This window comes from Barbatula barbatula (assembly GCF_947034865.1).
Source record: "Barbatula barbatula genome assembly, chromosome: 10".
Classification (NCBI taxonomy): Eukaryota; Metazoa; Chordata; class Actinopteri; order Cypriniformes; family Nemacheilidae; genus Barbatula; species Barbatula barbatula.
The window spans coordinates 10,030,636-10,052,285 of record NC_136773.1 but is presented as its reverse complement, the minus strand read 5'-3'; the positions used below and the strand labels follow the sequence as shown (position 1 = coordinate 10,052,285).

The window sequence follows — 21,650 nt, the reverse complement described above, 5'->3', positions numbered from 1 at the left end:
ACGGGTAAGGGTGCTAAAAACTCTTGGTGGAAGAAAAGGGCTCTAGAAATACAAAGACTGGCAGACTCTGGTGATACCAGGAGCTTTTTCAATGCTACCAAAACCGTCTATGGTCCAAGCTATCGTGGCACCCTCTGCACTCAAAGGACGGTCAGGAATTGCTGAAGGACAATGAATCAATTAATGCCCGATGGAAAGCGTATTTCCAAGATCTCCTCAACATTGACAGTACCAAACATATCCCCCATGGTCCCATTCGAGAAGACATGGGGACCTCCGACTAAAATAGAGGTTCAAGATGCCATCAGGAGCCTTAAGAACAACAAGGCTGCATTCTTTACTCAAAAGCTGACATAGACTCTGACGTTAACCATCACCTGAGTTGTGCCTATGGCAGGCTCAGGAGACGACTCTTTCCAGATCGAGACTTACCTGCCCAAACAAAACTTCTGGTCTACAGAGCTGTTGTCCTCCCCATCCTGCTATATGGAGCCGAGTCACGGACCACCTACACCAGGCATCTGAGAGCCATGGAACATTGCCATCAAAGATCCTTACGAAAGATTCTGAGGACCAGCTGTAAGGACAGACGTACTTACATCAGCATCTTGGAGGAAACCTACATGACCAGCATTACTGCTATAATGCAGTATCAACTTTGATGGATAGGCCATGTCATCTGCATGCCCAATACAGGTCTCCCCAAACAGATCCTGTACACCCAGCTGAAGGAAGGCAGTTGAGCAACTGGTGGACAAAAGAAACGTTATAAGGACAACATTAAGATCATTTTGAAGAAAATACATATTACATTGCATGGGACAGAAGTTCCTGTTAGAAATCCGTGAAGGATGGAGCAGCAAATCATGAAATAGAACTCTGCCGTGCCGCAGAGATAATGCCAGCTTCACAAGGAGAAAGCTAAAAAGGCTCAACCAGTATCAGTTATTTCCACTCTCTCCTGTCCACATTGCACCAAAGTATGCGGATCGCGGATTGGCCTCTACAGCCATCTGAAGTCCCACAATTAGACCCAAAAGGTAGGACAGTCATACTCGTTTCGAGTGACCGCTGATGATGATTAATTATTTATTTGAAATTTAAATGAATACATATTGAATTCAAATAAAATACAACAAAAAGTAATTTTAAAATACAATGAAAAATTAAATAATAGACCATATAAGGCCAAATAAAACCATGAGACAAATAATGGCATTCTCTCTTGCATATACAGTATTGCTGTGTATCTGTTTGATATTATTTAATTCAATTAATAAGAGTATAACATAAAGTATAGAGTACATGCCATGCAAAATAACAGCCTTTAAATAATCTCCATACCTTTGAAAGTGTCTCCTGACTGAGCAGCTTTGGTGAGAAATTCTACTTGAAGAACCACAGAGACCGGTAAATGTCTGACCTCTGACATAACTTTTCAAGAGATCAGATTTTACTATACTATAATACCCCTTTCATCTGGCCTCCCTTTCACCCAATTCATAAACCAGCTGGTTAGAAAGCCAACCTTGTAATAAATTTCAGTATTACTGCATAATGATCAAAATTCAAACTCCATTTCATTTTGTCCATTAAAACGTGATCAAATGGACTTGGGTGTCATTATGCCTGCCCATGCCATAAACATCTGGACTGTATTACAAAAACAATTTGATCTCTTAAATATTTTGTTATATTGTGGTGTAAGGTACAGTAATGTATTAATGAAAGTATTCAGTGATCAAAACATCTGTTTTATACACGGTTTCATCTTAACAACAGACGTTACCGCGCATGCTCATTTTGTGACCCCCAATTGAACTTCGGTAAACGTTAACAAACAATAAAGTGCCTGTAGATAATACATGTTAACATTCAAAAGAAACCGGGAAGAACCGTTACTTGGCCATTATTATACAGAAAATAAGAATATAAATAAATATCAACATAAATGAAATCAAATATAAATAGTCATTATTATACACTAGCCAAACACAAACGCGCACGCCCGATGAAATGGTGTATAGGAAATATACATTCTGTCTACACGGATTATCCTGGAGAAGATTAAAAGTTATTTTACTATTCAACTTGTGAGTTTGTTAACTTGACCATAATTCTACAAAATTGCAAACTGTTTTAGAAACCTAACTTTATACTGTTGATTAAAGTGAATACATAAAATATTGAAACTAAATAGTTTAACACAGTATTTATTTGATACAGCATAAATAGTTTCCCCTTCGTACTGTTCTCATAATACCTCAAAACGTTTTACACTCGCAAGTTTCATTTCTACAAAAGTGTATGTTACATAATGTTTCAATTGAAGAAAAAGTCGCTGGGAAGTTTGCTGAACCACAAAGCGCCTCTCTGTCGCCCTCTCGAGTTACCGCGAGAATCGCAGCAGATGAAAGAGGGGGCGGAGGACACAGAGAGAAAAGGGGGAGAGAGACAGAGACAGAGAGAGAAAGAAAGAAAGAAAAGAGAACGTGTGTGTTTTCGTAGGAGGAGTTTCTCTCGCGCACCGTTGGAATTCACCGTCCAACCGTTTTTTCTCGGGATTTGCTGGAGGAGCGCGAAGCAGCGAGCAAGCGCCAGCGAGCAGATGTTATAGCCGGACTATCCCTCTGTTTCCAGCCCGAGATCGACCCTACAATCCAGTACAATGTGGCAGCCCGCGTCGGAGCGATTGCAGGTACGCACGGGTATCAATGTGCCGATATACAATCAAGAAACGCGTTTTTATCCATCGTACGCGCGCAGGCCGACCCACAAGCATCAACGCGTCTCATCCAGCGAACACGCACAGAAACGGGTTGCTACGGTGTGGTACGTCGGTGTTTTGCGTCTTCGCAACTTTTTAGCTCAAAGCTAATGTTCGGCTAACGTTAACGGTACTTGGAGTTTTTCTTTTAAAATCCAAGCAAACCAATCGGTTCCCAATGCGTAACGCTCGAGACGCCAGGCCGTTTCAGAGACTACAGCCCAGCACGCCAAGTGTGTGAAATGGCCTTGGGTCTGGAAACACTTTGATGGACGTTGGTTTACTTTTAGGATTCACACATTTGTGTAATTGTGAGTCTAAAGCCACGACGTCTGTTAATAGAAGCGTCGCGTTTCGCGCCACGAGCGTTGCGTTAAGTTCAAACTTCCGAACGGCGTTTGGAGATTCCTGCGTTCGCGTCCACTGCATGTGTTTGTGTTCGCGGTGTTAACGGAAAAACATCTATTGACAAGCTGTGCGTGGTAACACATCCGAGCAGTCGTGCTTGTATCGCTCGTTGTCAAATAGTTACCTGTAAATCTAGTTGAAATAAAACACAAGTGATGTATTTTTATCTCCAGGGGTGCTGGGCTTCACGTCTGCACTGGCTGTAATATTATCCAGATGTGGAGAGCCACGGGTTTCGCCAGATGAACTTGCACAATCTTTGGCATGGCGACAGTTATTCAATAGCGTAGTAAACTTTTCAAAGCTGTTTTAAGTCATTTGATTTACATCATAGTAAAATGGCGACATTGAAACTCTATAAAGGATTTAAAAGCTTGAACGACAGCAGGGTTTTGTTGAACTTGTGTCTACCACATTTATTTGCAGGGCGAACTATGTTAAAGAAAATGAAATGTTCGATGTCGACATATATTTTGGTTTTAAGGACCATCGTTTTCCTTTTGATTGAGAATTTTTGATGTTTTAAAGATTTACGTATACGGAGACATGCTCTTTATCATAGTGTCCGTGACAAAGTTAGATTTACAATTTGACCTACAAAAGACTGTCTTCCTAAAATGAATGGTGTCAGTGGACCCACAAAGGTCATACATAAACGTGAGAGTTTAAACACGGGGCACTTACAAGTGCTTGTTTATTGTAAGCTTATAAGTGCATAAACGTAATATAACAAAAATGATGAGTGAATTTGTATAGGGACCTGTTCTCCAATGTGAGGGTGCATTGTTCTGTAATCTCATAAAACATGTTTCGTTCGTATCTTTCAGGATTGACATTATTAGTTCATGGAGATTTGAGTAAAGTTGGATTATACCGTCAACACCACAAACAGATCCTGTGCAGCAACTGGATCTCAAATCTCTGGAGAGAAAGTTTTGTCGCTGATGTTTATTCTTGCATAGTGATACCAACCGGCATTATTTTTTACTTTTGTATACATACACCCCATGTTGTTGAGTAACGTCACCAGACCCAACTTTTTTCTGAATTACAAATATTTATTTCTCATAAATATCAACAGCACCATTTTAAGAATCTAATTCAATATATACAGCTGCAGAAAATATGAAGAGACCATCCCAAATTCTCATGTAATCTGCATTTCCAGATGTATTGTGGCCATAACAGTCCAGTGTCTGTTGAGTTTCAACAAAATGAACAGACAAATGCAAAAAAATGCAAATGGAGACACATTTGTATTTGAAATTTGGGAGAAATATTGGTAGTAGTTAGGGTTAGGTTACCATTTACCTAAACACACACCCATAAATGGTACATTCAGAAAAACTGGTCTCTTCGTTTTTTTTCCGTGGCTGTATTTACAGTCTTGCATTAAACCCAGAATGATGGGAACTACTGTAAGTACACAAGTTACTTTCTAAAATAAAACTGCAAGGTTAGATCTGAAACAGAATGGATTAGGTATTTGGTCTTTAAACACATTGAAGGACACGTGTTACTGCCGCTGCTTTCGAAAAACTAGAGACACGTAGACATTTACACTGTCAATGCGTGATTGAAATAGATATTTTTACTGAGGCCTTGAGACAAACCTTCAGATCACTCCTACACTCTTATCTGAAATAATACAGAACATTCTGACCAGCGCCATATCACTGTTACACGAGTACATGCAATCTTAGCATCACAGATTTGTCGTTTTAAGGGCGTTGTTAAATTCTGCGAGTAGATTGGACCTCACTGCTTTCACAATTCCCAAATACTCCCAAAGATTTTTATTATCACGCAGGTTAAATGAATGCCTAGTTATGGACACTGGGTGGATATTTATACAATTACAGAACAGACTTCATTGATGTGCTCACAGCCACCCAACCTAATATTCAACTCCTCATATTTCCACACGCACACGCACGTATACATGGATCCTTTCACTGCACACTTTTCTCAGAATGCATTGAAGCCTTTTACTGTGTCCGCTGCATTGTAACCATGGCGACCAGCAGTCTCTCTTTGTGGCGTTTCCACGGTAACATGCATCGCTGTTGATGGTGATGCGCGCGGTCTCATTCTCGTCTCTCTCTCTGAGATCTGGAACGGGTCCGGTGTATTTTGTGTTCGCTGTTGTTGAGGTTCATGTCCCGTTTGGATGGTGCTCATTAGTTTTGTTGTGATTGTGTCAGCACACATAGACAATGATGTAAACATGCTTTGAAGAATACATTTGATGTGTTTTATACTCAGTGTTTGTATTGTTGTTTGTGTGTTTTAATGGAATGGTTCCGGTGACTCACCTAAAGGGCTTCACGCTGCGTCCGCGACCTAACCAGATGTGACGTGATACCGTGACAAGCGATACGAGATGGCCTTACGAGTTTTAACCATCATTTGGTCAGTCGGTTTCAAGTACATTACAAACTAGACTATGGAGGCCTTGGTATAAACTGGTTTTAGAACTGTATACTCGCTGTAGTATGTTGCAATAATGCGTTAAATTCATTCACCTCAGAGTAGATAAATTCCTCCATTTGTTGCCATTGATTTTCCTTCCCTTTTCTGCATCCCCAGATGTATGATTTAGTCACTGTTTCTGCTAACACGTACATTTTTTATTTAAAAGACTTGCATCTTTAAGTGTGTTAAAAGTCTACCACAATGGGACTGTTTTGCTGCATCTCCATGTGTTACTAATAACTTCCGGGAACTATTGAGAGGCTCCAAGAACTGCCATTGCTGTGAAAATACTGTTCCAACGGAGTTGACGTGACTCTCTCCGTGGCTCTGCAAAAGCCTGAAAGTTGTGGGGTTTTAAGGTTGTGGGTTTGATTCCCAGGGAACACACAAACTAATAGAATCGACCAAAGGTTTTTACTATTCTGAAGGCACAGATGTCAACATTTGGTGGTTGAAATACCCATGTGGGGTCTCTTGAAGTTTTTAAAGCTTTTTTTATGCATGATTTTTCCTTTTTAGGTAGGTGCCATTTTTGAATTTGTCACATCCACACCGGTTCATATTCTTCATGAATGGGTACATGAAAAGCAAAATAAAACAACATTTGAATGTTCTTTGAAGAGGCATCCCTTCTTCATTTGTTGGGTATTATTGTTTCTGGTTTGTCTATTTTAATTCACAGAAATCCTACAAAGTATAGTGTCTAAAATGTTATTTTTGTCACATGCATAATGCATGTTCATTTCCCTTTTTAACAAAGAAAACATTTTTCTGATGTCTGGACTCTATCATCATGGGTTTAGTAAAAATAAACAGATTTCTCAATGTATTGTTAACAAATACGTTCCCTGAGAGTTTATATGCCCAGATGTGCTAATGTAAATGCAAGAGATAAAAACAAGGGAGACAAAGATCTTGCCTAATATGATATGTCCCCTATAAATTGTTTTCATATGAGGTGCTAATGTCTTATTGGATGATTTAGCGTTGTACCTTGTTCACTTAAAATGTTTATATTGAACTGCAAAAAGTGAAATTGTTCTCCTTCTGCAGTGTGTTTGGACAGCGAGCAGAGATTTGGGTTTGGCCCGTGTCAGGATGTGTTAGAAAGTACTTGTATAAAGTGTTTTTGGGTGTTCTTTATAGTATTAATTGAGTGAACTGCAGTACAACACAGCCTCTTTTATAATCCATAGTTTCCAAGAATATCATTTGGTTTCGGTTTGGTTTCAGTATGTGTGTGCGTGTCGGTTTAGTGTGTTTGACGGTAAACCGCAGATCCGTCTGTCTGTCGTTAGTTTCTTTAGTGTCTGGCAAGACTCTCCCAAGAGGTTCACAGAGAGCGTGTATGCATGCGAGTGCGTCTGAAAATATGCCAGTAAATCTGGGTCTTTAATGTAGAAATGCATAGTTAACTGACATATGTTTTCATTAGTATGTTTGAGCAATTGGTTTAATGGTCGTTTTGCGTCAGTGCCTCTCGACGTGTTTTAGGACTGTGGGCGGAGCCTTGACTGCTGTCATTGGCATCTCGCACCCACAGCGTCCACCAGCACAGGACCTCCTACGTGTATGGCCCCATCTGGCCTCGACGGGTCCATGTGAAACGCAACACAAGCATTCGTAAAGTTTCGTGCAAACTCCTAGGCACCCAAACAGGAACTAACAGACTTTATCTGGACACACTTTCATTCTTAACCCATCTCAAACTTCTGTCTATTTTCTCTGTGTGAAAGTCTAGTACGAGATTTGTCATATATGTTAAATTAACACAATATCAGTACACTGTCAATGATATATAAATGGCATCTTTTAATGTTTTTTGTTGCACTTATTATAATTCTCATTTGGCTTGTTGAGGCAATGTTTTTTTCTGATTCGCTCCACTTTCTCTCCGTGTCTGTGTGTGATATATGAATGACCAGAGTCTTTCTGGATCTTGTTAAGCACATCACTGCCGGTCAGGCCCACAAACTTCTGTTTAATGTTTTAAACAGTGACACAGTTTGGTCTGTCACCTGCCCACACACAGCAGGAAATGGGCATGTGATTTACTACTCGAAACCATTTAGTTCAGGTCTGACAAGTACTAACTATCTGTCTTTCACACAGGCATAAACAGGGTACAGTGAAGTCACTATTTCAGGTCACAAACCTGCATTTAAATCACTGTTTTACCAGGTGATAAAAGTCATCGTTCTTTTTACACCATTCACAGAATGCACATGCAAAGCAGCCATCTTATAATAATAATAATAATTACATTGCTATTAAACAGGCCTGTAGCTTGTGGTGGTCCGAACGACAAAGGTCCAGAATTTAGATCAGTTTTAGTTTTTTTTTTAAATTAAGTAAATATTAGAAAAATGGCGAACAGGTGTTTAATACTAAATGTATGCAAAGGGGTAGTAGAGAATAATTTGGTAACACTTTACCATAAGTGGTGAGTTGCGTATGGGAACATTTCCCTTTTTATTTTGGGCGTGTTTTTTGAACGGATGATTCATTGTCAACTGTAGTCATATAAAATAGTTGACAGTGAAAATGCTGGGTGGCTTGTGTAACAGAGACCAGCGAGAGAGAGCTGTGCAAGTAAACCTGATTCCCCGACAGCCCTCCGCCTGGACCAGGCAGAGTAGGACTTATTAGTCTTTTTGTAAAACCATTAGCCACAACATCAAGCCCTGTTTGAAGGTATACGTTTATCATTCGTTAACTTTATTATGTATTTATGTATTATATTTATGTATTAAATTTATTGAATGATTTATAGACTTTATTGGTAATATTATGTATAATTATTGACACCCCACCATGGACTCATTTTCAAACCCTGGCTACGGCCATGAAAGGGCTAACCTTAGCTAATACTGAAGTCATGAGGATTCATGTGTTTAAACTGCCTAGGTGAACTACATGTTAGTCTGTTTCTTAGTTAATGTATTAATTAACACACGTCAACAAATACAATACGCCAATGCAATGTGGAAAGAGACTTTCAATGGGATCGATTTTGGATTGAGACTAAATTCATCCAACCAAGTGTGAAAACAGTGAGTCTTAAAAGATGAGTGCCGAGACAACAGATTCGGGGCATTTTCAGTACAGGTGTGGAAGTCATTAAGTTCAGGCCATTGGAAGCAGTGTTGGCCAAGAACTGTGTTTTGAATTGAATTGTTCAAGATATTGGCAGACATGGCGAAGAACACAGCAGAGAAATAATTTAAGAGACATTTCCGAGGTTCAAAACAAGTCTAGCAGAAGCATTTCAGTATGCTGAGAGACGGAGGGACATAGACGTAGTCAGAGTAGAACTATTTTTAAAGAGATAGTTTGCCTGAGTATGACAATTGTAAAATTATTTACTCACCCTTGTGTCATTTCAAACCTGCATGACTTTCTTTATTCTGCAGAACACAAAAATATATATTTTGATGAATTTTGGCAAACACAACACTGTCCCCCATTGATGTCTATTGTATAGAGACAAGTATCTTCTTTTGTGTTATTCCAAACTGTAGGACTTTCTTTCAACGATCAAACATAAATGACGATGTTTGCATACACATTTCCTTTATAGGTCCAGTGTATGAAATTAAGCGGCATCTAGCAGTCAGGTTTGTGAATTGCAACCAACGGCTCACTCCACCCCTTTTCAAAGAACTACTGTGGCTGACACAGAACTAGGATGTCGTCACTTTTCGCCTCTTTGCCGAAGGAGATAACGTATTCAAGACACACAAATGTAGAAATTAAGGATGGAGATCCTGGCAAAACTTGTCAAGATTGTGTCATGTGTTCTTTTCATGCATCCAGCGTTCAAGTAAACCGGAACGTGTCTGTAGACCCCTCTTGAAATTAGGATCTAACTCTAGGAATGTCCGTCTTTCTAAGAAACTTTGAAAACCAATGTGCTCCGTGGGAGGTAAAGTTTGGAACACAATATCCCGTTTCCAGTAAGGGAGGTGGACGGTGAACATGCTGACAGTTTCAATTATCGGTCTTTCAAAAACACATTGTATTATGACCTTGTAAAAACTCAGAAGACACAGACAAATATTTGTAAGTTGATATGTTTGAGTGTATATTCCAGCTTTATTTCAACACTTTCCTTTGAGCAAACCTCTCTCTCTTCCTCTTGCTCCAGTTCACTTTTTACTCGTCTTTCTGCTTTTATTTCTTCCTCAGACCACAGGAATGTTTTTTTTCTTCGCTCAGGGTTGTAAAGTGCTGAATCTGGTCTCAGGGAGCATTTATACACGTGGCTTCTGTCATTCAATCATTTCCTTTCTCTTTCGCACACACTGCCCCCCCACCCACCATCATTTTTCTATAATGGTATTTATCCACTTCCTCTCATCATTTTTCTCTATCTGTATTTGTTAGGTCTGTAGGTGTTTAGGTATGTAGGTTAGCAGATAGACAAACGGCAAGGTGTCTTTTTTATGCTGGCAGGTGGAGGAAATGAGAATGCTGTTTAAAATTGAACTCAACACCCCAACAAACAATTTATGTGACTAGTTGCTTTCTGTCTCTTCTGTGGGTGTGTTGAAAATAATCATTTTTCTCTTTCAGCATTTACAGACCATGCTGAAGACCAAACTCAATGTGTTGACGCTTCGGAAGGATCCGCTGCCGACGGTGATCTTTCATGAGCCAGAGGCCATTGAGCTGTGTTCAACCACACCTCACACGAAGAACCGCACACACACAGGATACAAGGTATAGAACCAACACTCACATCAGGAATCTGTATTGGAACACAAAATTTCTACGAATTTATAATAGATGTGTTCAAAAGTATTTCTTCATGCATATATTGAAAGGAAAAGAGTTAAAAATTAATGTGCTGAAAATATAGCGAATCTCTCAAGGATGTCACCCTGCTGAAGAAGCTGTAATGCTGTTGCCATGGAAACCTCAGCATCCATTCATTCCAAATGCTGGCTTAGACAAACCGAGCATCCCTCCCTCACTCTATTTCTTCTAATCCAGTTTTGTGTCCAAATGTTTAACCTTTGGTTGTCCAGTTAAATCGGTTTTGTTCTGGTTTAATCATGACACTGGACGCAGAAGTTAAAGTCGAGTGCATTGCGGCATGCAGTACTTTTTGGCTGCAGTGTTTTGTTGCATAGAAATACTGCACACGATTCACAATAAAGAAAAACTAAGAGTGCTCTGTTTCCCTGAGTTTAGGGCCCATGATGATCAAGTCCACATTTTGACATTTCTGGCACACGCTTGTGCTCCGTCGACGGCCTCTTCCAAAATATTTCACATTTTCATCTGTGTAGTTTTAACACGGACCTCAGATAGTATAGCCAAACTCCCGCTCGACCACAAGCGTTTCTACCCATGGGTGTAGAGCGGTTGTATGATGATTCACATTTTTACTGGCGATTTAAGTCCAATTGGATGATCTCACAGACAAGACCATGTGTTGGTAGCTGTGTTTGATAGAACTTGTTAAAGAGGAAGAAAAAAGAAGTCTTAATCATCCTTTGTGGTCCTTTGATTATGTAACAACACAACAATTCCAGTCTATATGCTGTTTCCATGGAGATCTGTCCTGCTGTGTGTGTGTGTGTGTGCGCACAGCCTCCTGTGCACACTCAGCATTAGGAACACTTAAAATATCTGGCCTTCCCTATTTACACTTCTCTGTCTTTACAAATGATTTTAGGACTGACTGTTCACGCTGGGATTTTGAAAGTGATAAGGTCTGATTTGGTTAGTTTGACAGCGTTTTTGTTATCTAGTGCTGTGCAGGGGCTTTCAAACTTTCAGATGCGAGGTACACCCAAAATTCGATATGTCCTTTTGTGAGGGCCCCTTTGCTTAGGCAGCGTTTATACTTCTGCGTTTTTCTTTAAAACAGTAACGGAGACTTAAGAATACGCAGGCGTGGTTGCCCACATCCGCTTACTGATTGTGTCGTCTGTATCATTGCGTTTGCTTCCCTGATTCGTCAAGCCTCTTGTCATATGAGCCATTATGCTACCTGAAGGCGACAATGACCAGACTCGCAAGGGCCGTGTACACATCAGGCTTGTTTAACTTCAAGCTGCAGTGCGTACGCAGATCGAAACGGTGACATTACAGCAACGCGAGAGAGAATCGAGTCGTATATGTTTACAAAAAAGCTCTCTCAGTATCGCAATGTCATCCGTCGATCTGTCTGCGTGGCGCCAAATGAAATCAAACAAGCCTCATAACATGTATTATCTTATCTAACGTTATCCACACGATGACGTCCTTGCTTTTCCTTGCCATCATGTTCATTTAGCATGTCTGTGACTAGTTACCAACTGTCATCAACAACCAACTTATGTATGCCCATACCACTGTTTACGTCTGAATAGTTATGTGTTAGTTATGCTTTCAGTAGTAAAGTGTACATAAACAACATAATTATTTAAATGCTTTTAAGAGTAATGTCAGATGAATTAACCTGAAGAGTAGGATTGGGTATTATTCGATTTTAGCGATTCAAATTTTGCTGATCGATTCCGATTCTTATCGATATATATTTATGAGCACCATTTTGTCTATACATATGTCTGTCCTGATCTCTACTTTTTATTCTCTGTGTGTATTGTGACATATCTGAGACCATTTTAAAGAAATGGCTGAGTAAATTGTTAAATGTGAAATAAATATTTTAGTTTAGACTCTGGTTTTTACTCTGCCGGATGGGCATTCTGGGAAAATGTATGATTTATGCATGTTATCTTTTGACTTATGTGTGTGAGGGCAAACATTTGTGTCTTACCAAGCAAAGATTTTAACACAATTCTGAAATATGTCAGAAGGACAGGCTATAGCTGAAGGACAGCTTTCTTCCCCGGGCTATTAGACTTTTTGTACAGCCGGTCTATTTATAATTTGCACTGTTTGTCTGCACTACATACTGTTGATAAGTTTACATAATCATACAGTTGTTTGTCCAACTGCATTCTACTTTGTATGGAGTACGCACCCAAGACTTTCACTCACCTTTCATCGCTGTGATGTGACGACAAAAGTGATCTGATTTGCTGTGATATGTAAGAGTGAAATCCATGTAAAGACCAAGCAATTTTTTCCTTTGGCAGAATCAAACCCATGACCTTGCCGTTATTATTGCCATGCTCTACCGACTGAACTGAAGGAACTCATCTCCTTTTAACTGAAAACATACTGTAAACAAGAACACAGATGTGCAGTTGTGCATGTTTGACCAATATATGGCCAACCTCTGTACCCAATGAGGAGCGTACCTAGAGTAAACTTTAGATGCTAAAAACGTACTAACTTGTACGACAAGATTCTCTTCAACATGTAGTGCCGCCATGAAAGTAATTGATTGAAAAATTGTGAAATTTGACATTGGAGAAAGTTAATGCCTGCTATATTGTCCTCCCTGCAAAGGGTGCATTATGAATCAGGGACATTTCGAAATAGCTGAAAGTGATGTCTGCATTCACATGGTTTCAGATCTTCCCAGTTCACCCAAAAATGAAAATTCTCACGTCATGTAAGAACCCTCACTTCTTACTCCAAATCTGTATCAATTTCTTTGTTCTGTTGAACACAAAAGAAGATACTTTGAACAATGTAGGGAAGCAAACAGTTCTGGGGGACCATTAACTACCATTGTAGGTTTTCATACTATGTTTATTTTGAAATGAAGACAGAATGTCTGAACTGTCCCTTTAAGGCCCGTTCACACCAGGGACAATATAAAGAAAACTACAAAGTAAAAAAAAACTACAAAGCACTTTCTGTCTAAATGGTGGAGAACAGCTGTGGCTATACTTCTATACAGAGAACAGTAATGTTGGAATCACTTTCAGAGCGATTTTGTTCAGGTAATAAACAATAAAGGATTGACTGCAATCGAAGATTATTATGTTAGTGTCGATGCTAATATAGACCGTTTTGATAAAAGCGAACAACATTGGTCTAGAAACACTTCCTGTTTTAGTTTTTTAACACATGAACATTAGAATAACATTCAACACACAGAGTGAATGCAGAAGTGTTTGTGGACCCGTGTTGTTTACAAGGTTTTATAGTGTATTTTATAGTGTAGCACTAAGAGAGAATGACTCAGCTTCCACATAGTTGGATTCTTTTCGCTCTGTCGTTTTACATTTATGTACGTTTGGTATTTATTTTTCTGTTTGTCTGGCTGCGAGTGTATTGCGTCTGCATGTTTGTGAAAGCCTTCATTCTGAGGCCAGATGTGAAAGCATAATTCTGCAAGCTCAGTGGCGTGTATAAAGTCTGTTCTGTGTGTTGTTTACACAAACACACACATGCATTCTGCTAACAAACATAGTTACCCCTTCCCTCCACCCCACAGACCAAATATAGTACCATGCCACAGCACACAAGTCAGCTCTTTGACACACACACACACACACACACACACTTGAGTGTGCATGCATATGTCTTCATTGTGCAGCTGTGTTGGAGGACACGTACGCTTCTCATTCTGTGAGATGGCTGGGACATTAACGTCCCGCTCCGGAATGCCGAGCTGGTGAGGAATTATTTTCTGAATTATACATGGAGTTTCCTCAACTGGAGTGCTGAGCATTGTTCTCAACGCTGCCACCTGCTGGAGACTCCCTGTGACACAACTGAGGGAATTGCTGGATAAGAGTCAGTGCTTTAGGATTGTGTACTGGAAATGGTTGTTGTTTTTGATTGTTTTGTTCGAAAACATAAAGAAGGTTAAATTGAATCATTCTTTTCTTAACTCAAAAAATGTCCACGTATGTGTTTTCCATTGTATGGACACGAAACCACAGAGACATTTCTCAATATCCTCTTTTGTGTCTGAGAAATGAAAGAGTCATATACAGATTTTTTAATGACACAAGGGGGACTATATGAAGACAAAACTGTGTTTTACATCTACTTGGCAACAAAGGCTGTTTGGTCAAAATCAATAACAATTTCATAGTAACCAGCTACAAAACTGTCGGTATATTTATAAGGCTGGAAATTTTGGATTTATCATTGTGTTATATATATAAAGCACTAAACAATGATTCACACACATTGAGACAACTGTGGCCACATAGTGTTGCATAACACTGTGGCACAAATAACATTGTCTCCACATGAATTGTGTAGGTGTGCATGTGTTTTTCCTGTGGAAATATGTTGTTGTGTGTGTGGGTTTGACTCTTGGTTAATTTGTAGCAGGCACATTAAGCACGGAGATTGATTTTGTCCCATAAAGTCTGTTTAAGAGGGAACCCGTGTCTCTATCATTAACGTTATGATCTTGATTTGTGAATACGCAATACTGTATGTGCACAGCATCCTTATTCTCATCTCATGCTTTGCACAATATTATACTTCTTTATATGAGAGCTGTGCATCAAAGAGCTGGCAGGGCAGCTAAATCATTGGATTTCTCTCAGTTGCCTATGGAGGTATGAGGATGGAAAGATGAATGAACGCTCTGTTGGCGTCTAGACTCTGCGGTGACTGAGCAGCATCAATCCCTCTTAGTGTTTGATGGTTTTTCACAGTTTTCCCCCTGAGGAACATACACACAGACAGACCCACCCAGCAACAGACAGCATTGCGGTGAGATTAAATAAACTCTCTGAGAGGAAAATCAGCTGTTCCCTTTGAGTTTGGATGATTTAGCCTGTATAGGAATAGTTCACCTTTAATATTCGCACTATTTCAAACCTGTGTGACTGACTTCTGCAGAAAATGAAGAATGTTGGCAACCGAAAACTTGTTGGTTTTGTATCCACACAATAGAAATCAATGGGGACCAATGGTTGTTGGTTACCAACATTCTTCAAAATATCTTCTTTTGCAGAAAGAAGAAAGTCACTCAGGTTTAAGATGACAACAGGGTGAGTAAGTGATGACAGAATGTTCATTTTGAAGGCGAACTATTCCTTTAAGAGGTTTATCTTTGTGTAGTTGATACCACAGTACAGTTTAAAAGTACAGTCGTGAAGCTTCTACGCTCTGTTGTGGGTTGTTTACCAGTTTTCATTTAGGAAAGTTATCCATCAAGTATTGAGAAACACATGCACAAGTACTCACACTATCTCATCTGTTTGTCATAGTGCAGTGAGGCTCTTGTTTCTTTCTGTTGTAATGTTTTCCAATACGTCTTCCAATAGAGAACAGTCATTCCCTCTCTCTTTCTCTCTCTCTGATGTAAATCGTTTTCAGAAGAGACAAGATATTACTGGCATTTCCTCTCCAGCTCACAGCAAGGCCACGTGTCTGTTTCTGACATGAGAGAATAGCACTATAGTACAATCCTGAGTGACTTTGCATTCTGGCGTTTGTCTGGCGCAGATGTTTAAACCCTTCCTGCTGAGTTTTGTACAGTTCAAGTCATAAAGACCATTTAGCTTAAAAATATGTTCTATGAAGAAATGGGAGGGAGAAAAGAAGGCCAGAATTAGACCTTGTGGTGGTAGACTAAACATACCGTCTGGAAGAGGAAAGCAGACAGCCACACAGTGTTTTTCTCCTGGAGCTTCACATTTTCTTCCCGAACGCTTGCCAGAAGCACACACTTTTAAACACTTGGGCAAGAGCGGGCATTCATAACTCACAAATCCTTCTGTTTACTTTTAGCGTACTTACATTTAAGATCAGTAAAAAGATTAAGGAACAATTTTGTACATTGTTATTTGTCAAATTTGTAACATATTCTGTGAAATTTAATTGTATGTTTTTTTTATATTTTGGGAAGCATCGAATTTAAACAAAAGCATTGGTATACAACAAAAAATAATTTAAAGTAATATTTATGCTAGGGCTGTCCGACGATTAATCACATCCAAAATAAAGGTTTGTCTTTACATAATATATGTCTGTGGCGTGTGCATATTTATTTATGAAGTGTGTGTGTGTGTTAAAATTATTTGTAAATATAAATAAATACATGTAAATATTTCATAAATATGTATACATCTATGTTTTTATGTTTATAAATGAATACAAAATTAATATGCACAGAACACCAACATATATTATGTTAAGACAAACTTTTATTCTGGATGCTATAATCGTTTGAAAGCTCTACCAACATTATTACTTTAAATAACCAAACATTTTTGGTTCAAATTTGTATTGTTTGATACATTATCACGTGTTTATTGATACACATTTTAATAGTTTTCAAATATAATCTTCAGTTTGAACTAACCTGTGAACGTAAACTAAACATTTTCATGACTATGTATTTACATGACGTGTTTTATATAAATATATATATATATATTTGTTCTCAGCAATTTTTTCATATGATTTAAACATAAATATTTCAATAGTGTCATTCTAATCGAAAAGGTCTGAATATATCTCAGTTATAGTTCTTTTAAATGTTTATTTGTGCATGTTGGCATTTGTGTAAAACTGTACCTCACTTACCTTTCATTTTTTGTGGTTTTGTACCTTTCCCAGGTGACTTACCTAGGCAAGGTGACGATTTCCGGCACTCAGTTCCTGTCCGGCTGCACAGAGTCAGCAGTTATGGGATTATGGGACACAAAACGAAAGTCTTTAGCCTACGACGATTCCATCACCTCTTCCAACGCCATACTGGAGATCCGCCCCTTCCAGGTGCGACTGCATCACCTGGAAGGGCGGGGCGAGGCCACGGTGGCCATGGACACCTACCAGGTCGCTCGTATCGCATATTGCACGGCGGACCACGACATTAGCCCAAACTTGTTCGCGTGGATCTACCGACAAATCAATGATGATCTGACGTTCCAGATGGACTGCCACGCTGTAGAGTGCGAGAGCAAACTAGAGGCTAAAAAACTCGCCCACTCCATGATGGAAGCCTTTAAGAAAACCTTCCACAGCATGCGCAGTGACGGACGCATCCACAAGAGCGGCTCGTCTGACGAGTTCGCCGAGGAGTCCACCACGCCCGATGACGGCTGAGGGTGGGAAGGATGGTGGGGAATGTGGGGGAGAGAGAGTGGCAGTTTGAGATAAGGCAGGTACTTATGTGTTGGTACCATCTCTTAATCCTTATCTTTAGAGTCACTCTCTCTCTTTCTCTGTCTTTGTGCCATAAAATAATATTTAGAAAATACAAGAAAATAAAGATTGATAGTAGTTAGCTGGATAGAAATGATCATTGGAAATTCAAACAAAGCAAACTTGTAAACTGACATTTTCCTTTTAGATCTCGACAGATTTGACAAAAACGTACATGTACTATAAAGACTTCTGTAAGGTACAACACATTATCACTTTCACTTAAACTCATATTGAAAGCTGCTGTTATTAAATATGACGTTGAGGCCCGTATTTGACCTGTTAAGCTACTTGTGTTTAGCCCATCAAGATCCTAGGGCAAATCACCCGTGTGTATGGGTTGAGGGGATATTAAGGGTGACCTTGAACTCAAATAGGGCCATTTTTAGATAACTGAGGGATATATTCCCTTAGTTAGTTATAGTTTGAGAGAGAAATGATATCATTTTGATATTTATACAGCCATTCCTTTACCGTTATAAGGCCATGGAATCATCACTCGTGGGGACCATGCATCAGTTTGGGTGTATTTTTAAGAATACCAAAAGTCAATGTGTGTGATTAAGTGTCTGTCTGCAGGTCATGAGCCTTTTAATAACCATGGAACGGGTTCTCTACAACAAGCTGGAGTGTGCAAGTGTATTTAGTCTTGTGTAGTATAGCGAGTGCATGAGAATGTGTATTTCTTTCTGTGTGAAAGTCAGTTGTGTTTGTATGTTTGGAGAGAGACGTTCCAGAGATACATCAGTGCATTCACTCATGCGGGGCTACTTCTTTTTAAAAGAATAGTTGATTTAAGCTTTTTTTGCTAAAATGTTTCTTTAATGGGATAGTTTACCCTTCTGTGGAAGACAAAAGAAGATATTTTGACTCCGATGTCTTGGTGCTTTTGTGTCCATTCAATGGAAGTCAACGGGGGTCAATATTGTTTTCGGTTTCCAACATTCTTCGAAATATCTTCTTTTGTGTTCTGCAGAAGAAAGAGTCAAACATGTTTGGAACGACATGAGGGAGACAAAATGATGAAAGCATTTCAATACTATCCCTTTAAGGTTGACATTGTTTTGATCGTGCTGCTTTTGCAGTCCTTCTTTAGCATACAGTGTGTTGAGTTATCTTTGAAAGAACTGTGTGAATGTTTGTGCAGGGAGGTTCCAGGCCCCTAAAAACGTAGTTGTCCCATAGAGTGCCTGTATCTTCCCCCTATGCTGAATGTATGTATCTTGTGCTGCAAGTGCTATACATGTACTGGTACTGAAAGCCTTGTTTGACTTTGTTTTTATTTTAAAATACACATTCGTATTTGCAGGTCATTTGGAAGTTGTATAATGATTTAGAGTCATTATTTGTACATGTTTTGTACAAAATACAGAGATGGCGTAGTGTGCGTTTGTCTTCAAATTAAACACATACACACAAAGACGCTTATACACAGAATTGTGGAGCAAAATAAGAGATAAGTAAAGAGACTATGAATCAGACATATTTTGTATTCCAATTTGGAATCGGGTTCTCAAATCAGATACAGATTTAGATTCTAATGGGGTGGATCTGGACTCGGACAGAAAACTAAGATGAAGTTTAGGAGAATCCTTGGCAAGTGAGCATCTATAAATGTAAAGAAATATATATAAAATATATATACAGTGTATTTGAAAATCATTCAGTAAGCTTGTGTAAATAAAATGTAACCATTTTTCTTTTGAATACTGTATTAAATGTAAAGAGAGTTAAGCACCATTAAAGAGATCAGTATTATGGCCAACTGTGAATCCAGATCAGGAGCGGAGGGAAGCCTGAAGCTCGAGAGATGAAAGTGATGAAATGAGTGTCTCTTTGTTTTTTTGGTTGATAGAATTTGATTTAGTAAAATTGTAGAGGAACATTCCTCTCACTACATGTCTTAATGGCTCAGACTCGCTTTAATGTTTTGAAACGTTACCGTATGTGTTTTTTATGCTGTATTTGCAAAGAAAAAAGATCAGTCATATAAAATATTTACCAAGCTAATGTGCTGTGTGTTTCCTCTTTTGCACTTATATTTAAAGTAATAATATACAAATGTTACATTTAAAATTGTATGTATTATATGTGTATTACTGTTTGTACTGTTACTTGTGTGTAATTTCTAGGATTGACCCATTTCAGTACATTAAGCAAGTACGTCCTTTACTTCCATTATCAATCACTAGGTGACAGTAGAGTTCCACAAAACGTCATAGTGCCACCTACTTTATTTTCATTTCGTTATATATACATATAACACAATCATCAATGGGGACATATAGCTGATAGAAGAAAAATAACAGAAGCAGCATAAATGATAAATATAATAGTGACATTTTCTAATGACATTTCTATTATTTTCAATGCTTTAGTATTTGGTATATATGTATTTGACATAAGCAGACAAAACACATTTGAGTTTAATTTGCATTGCTTTGTCTTAATGAATATGAATAGATACATTTAAAGAAATATCTCGCAGGAAAACGTTTCTGTAATCTTCACCAATTTGTTGTACAGTGTGGAAACACCATCTATTTCTAACCATAAGGCTGCCCTCACGTGCTCTCGGAATTTCGAAAATTCCCACTTCAAACGGAAATAATCTCTCTTAAGGTCTCAATAAATTATTTGAATGTTAACAGATACTTGTAATGATTTAATGTTAATAAACCAATAATAACATTAAAGTCATTGAATACTCTAAATGTTAGTCAATCCTGACTTTACTTCCGTGTTTGTGGATCCCATTTCCGAGGCATCGCTCCGATGTTTGTATATCCGGCTTCTCTTTCACGTTCTACCTGTAGAGGGCACTGCAGCTGCGCAGTTGACAAGTGTGACGCAATGTTATTTAAATAAAGAATGATATTCCACACGTATGATACTTTAAGTTATATTGTTTTTTATAATAAAAAGTAAAATCGTAACTACTGCCGGGGAAAAGTAATCCCAATAAGAACTAAACTTCTATTACATTTCTTTCACCTTGACCGCCATATGAGGGAACGGACCAATCCCTGCTCGCCTTGACAGGAAGTTAATTGATTCATTAAACAGCAGTCTGCTAGTCAAAGATCCTCATTTTGACCATTTTATGGCGCTCGAGCTTTTGTTTTCCGACTTTGGTGGAAATAATCATGCAATTTTACACATGACCTACCGGAAGTTAATGCCAACGGTTGCTTATGAAGTGGTAAGGCGACATATTATGTGTGCTTGTTATCTAAACGTACAAATCATTTAAAATACGAGTAATATGTTCATGACATACTCTAATAAGGCTTATATCGTTTGTCCAGCCCTTTCCCGATCATCCGCACAAGCAATACCCGGGTCTCAAACGCTACATGGCGTCCATGACCTTTGTGTCCGCAACATATTTCTCGGGTATTGATCGATACACGAATACGCAACGTTATCATTTCGATAAAGCTTTGTTTACATAAGAGGATCTCATGAGTCAGAACTGTCAAGGTGAATGAGGTTTGATTCGGTCATGTGTGAGGAGGACGCTGGACGTATGGATTTGAATGGACTGTTTATATTATATAATTCTCTCTTTCTTTCCCTCTGGAAATACTTTGACGAAACTGTTGGACGGCGTTTTGGGTTGTCATCGTGTGCTCAGCTCTTCTAAATTCAACTCTGAATCATGTCATCGTGTTGTATACAGAGCCAAACAACATCTCGGCCTTTATAAGAATGTCAGCTCTACTATACTCCTATTTTTCAGTGGGCAATTTTCCTAGCATTTTCTGTTTTGTTAACCAATGCATGATGGGTAATGCCGTACAGAAGATCCTGATCAGTGCCTGAGAGTTGATCCAAGAACACTGGACGCCAGATTAAAGGGACTCTATACCCAAAAATGCAAATTCTGTCTTGAATCGCTCACCTCTAGTTGTTCCAAACATGTTAACATTTCTTTGTTCGGTTGAACAGAAAGAGAGATATTCTGCAA

At 38.8% G+C, this 21,650-nt stretch overlaps 1 protein-coding gene across 2 annotated transcripts; it reads left to right on the top strand.

The window, feature by feature from the left end:
• Positions 1-2,415: 2,415 nt before the first annotated feature.
• pid1 (phosphotyrosine interaction domain containing 1) lies at positions 2,416-19,688 on the top strand. Of its 2 annotated transcripts, none has more exons than XM_079466568.1 (3): positions 2,416-2,698; positions 10,226-10,372; positions 17,093-19,688. In XM_079466568.1, the coding sequence occupies exons 1-3, from the start codon at positions 2,669-2,671 to the stop codon at positions 17,579-17,581; spliced, it is 666 nt and encodes a 221-aa protein (XP_079322694.1). In that variant the 5' UTR covers positions 2,416-2,668; the 3' UTR covers positions 17,582-19,688. The 2 variants fall into 2 exon arrangements, with proteins under 2 accessions (XP_079322694.1, XP_079322695.1); XM_079466569.1 differs by lacking the exon at positions 2,416-2,698 and adding an exon at positions 8,188-8,344.
• The last annotated feature ends 1,962 nt before the right edge of the window (positions 19,689-21,650 follow it).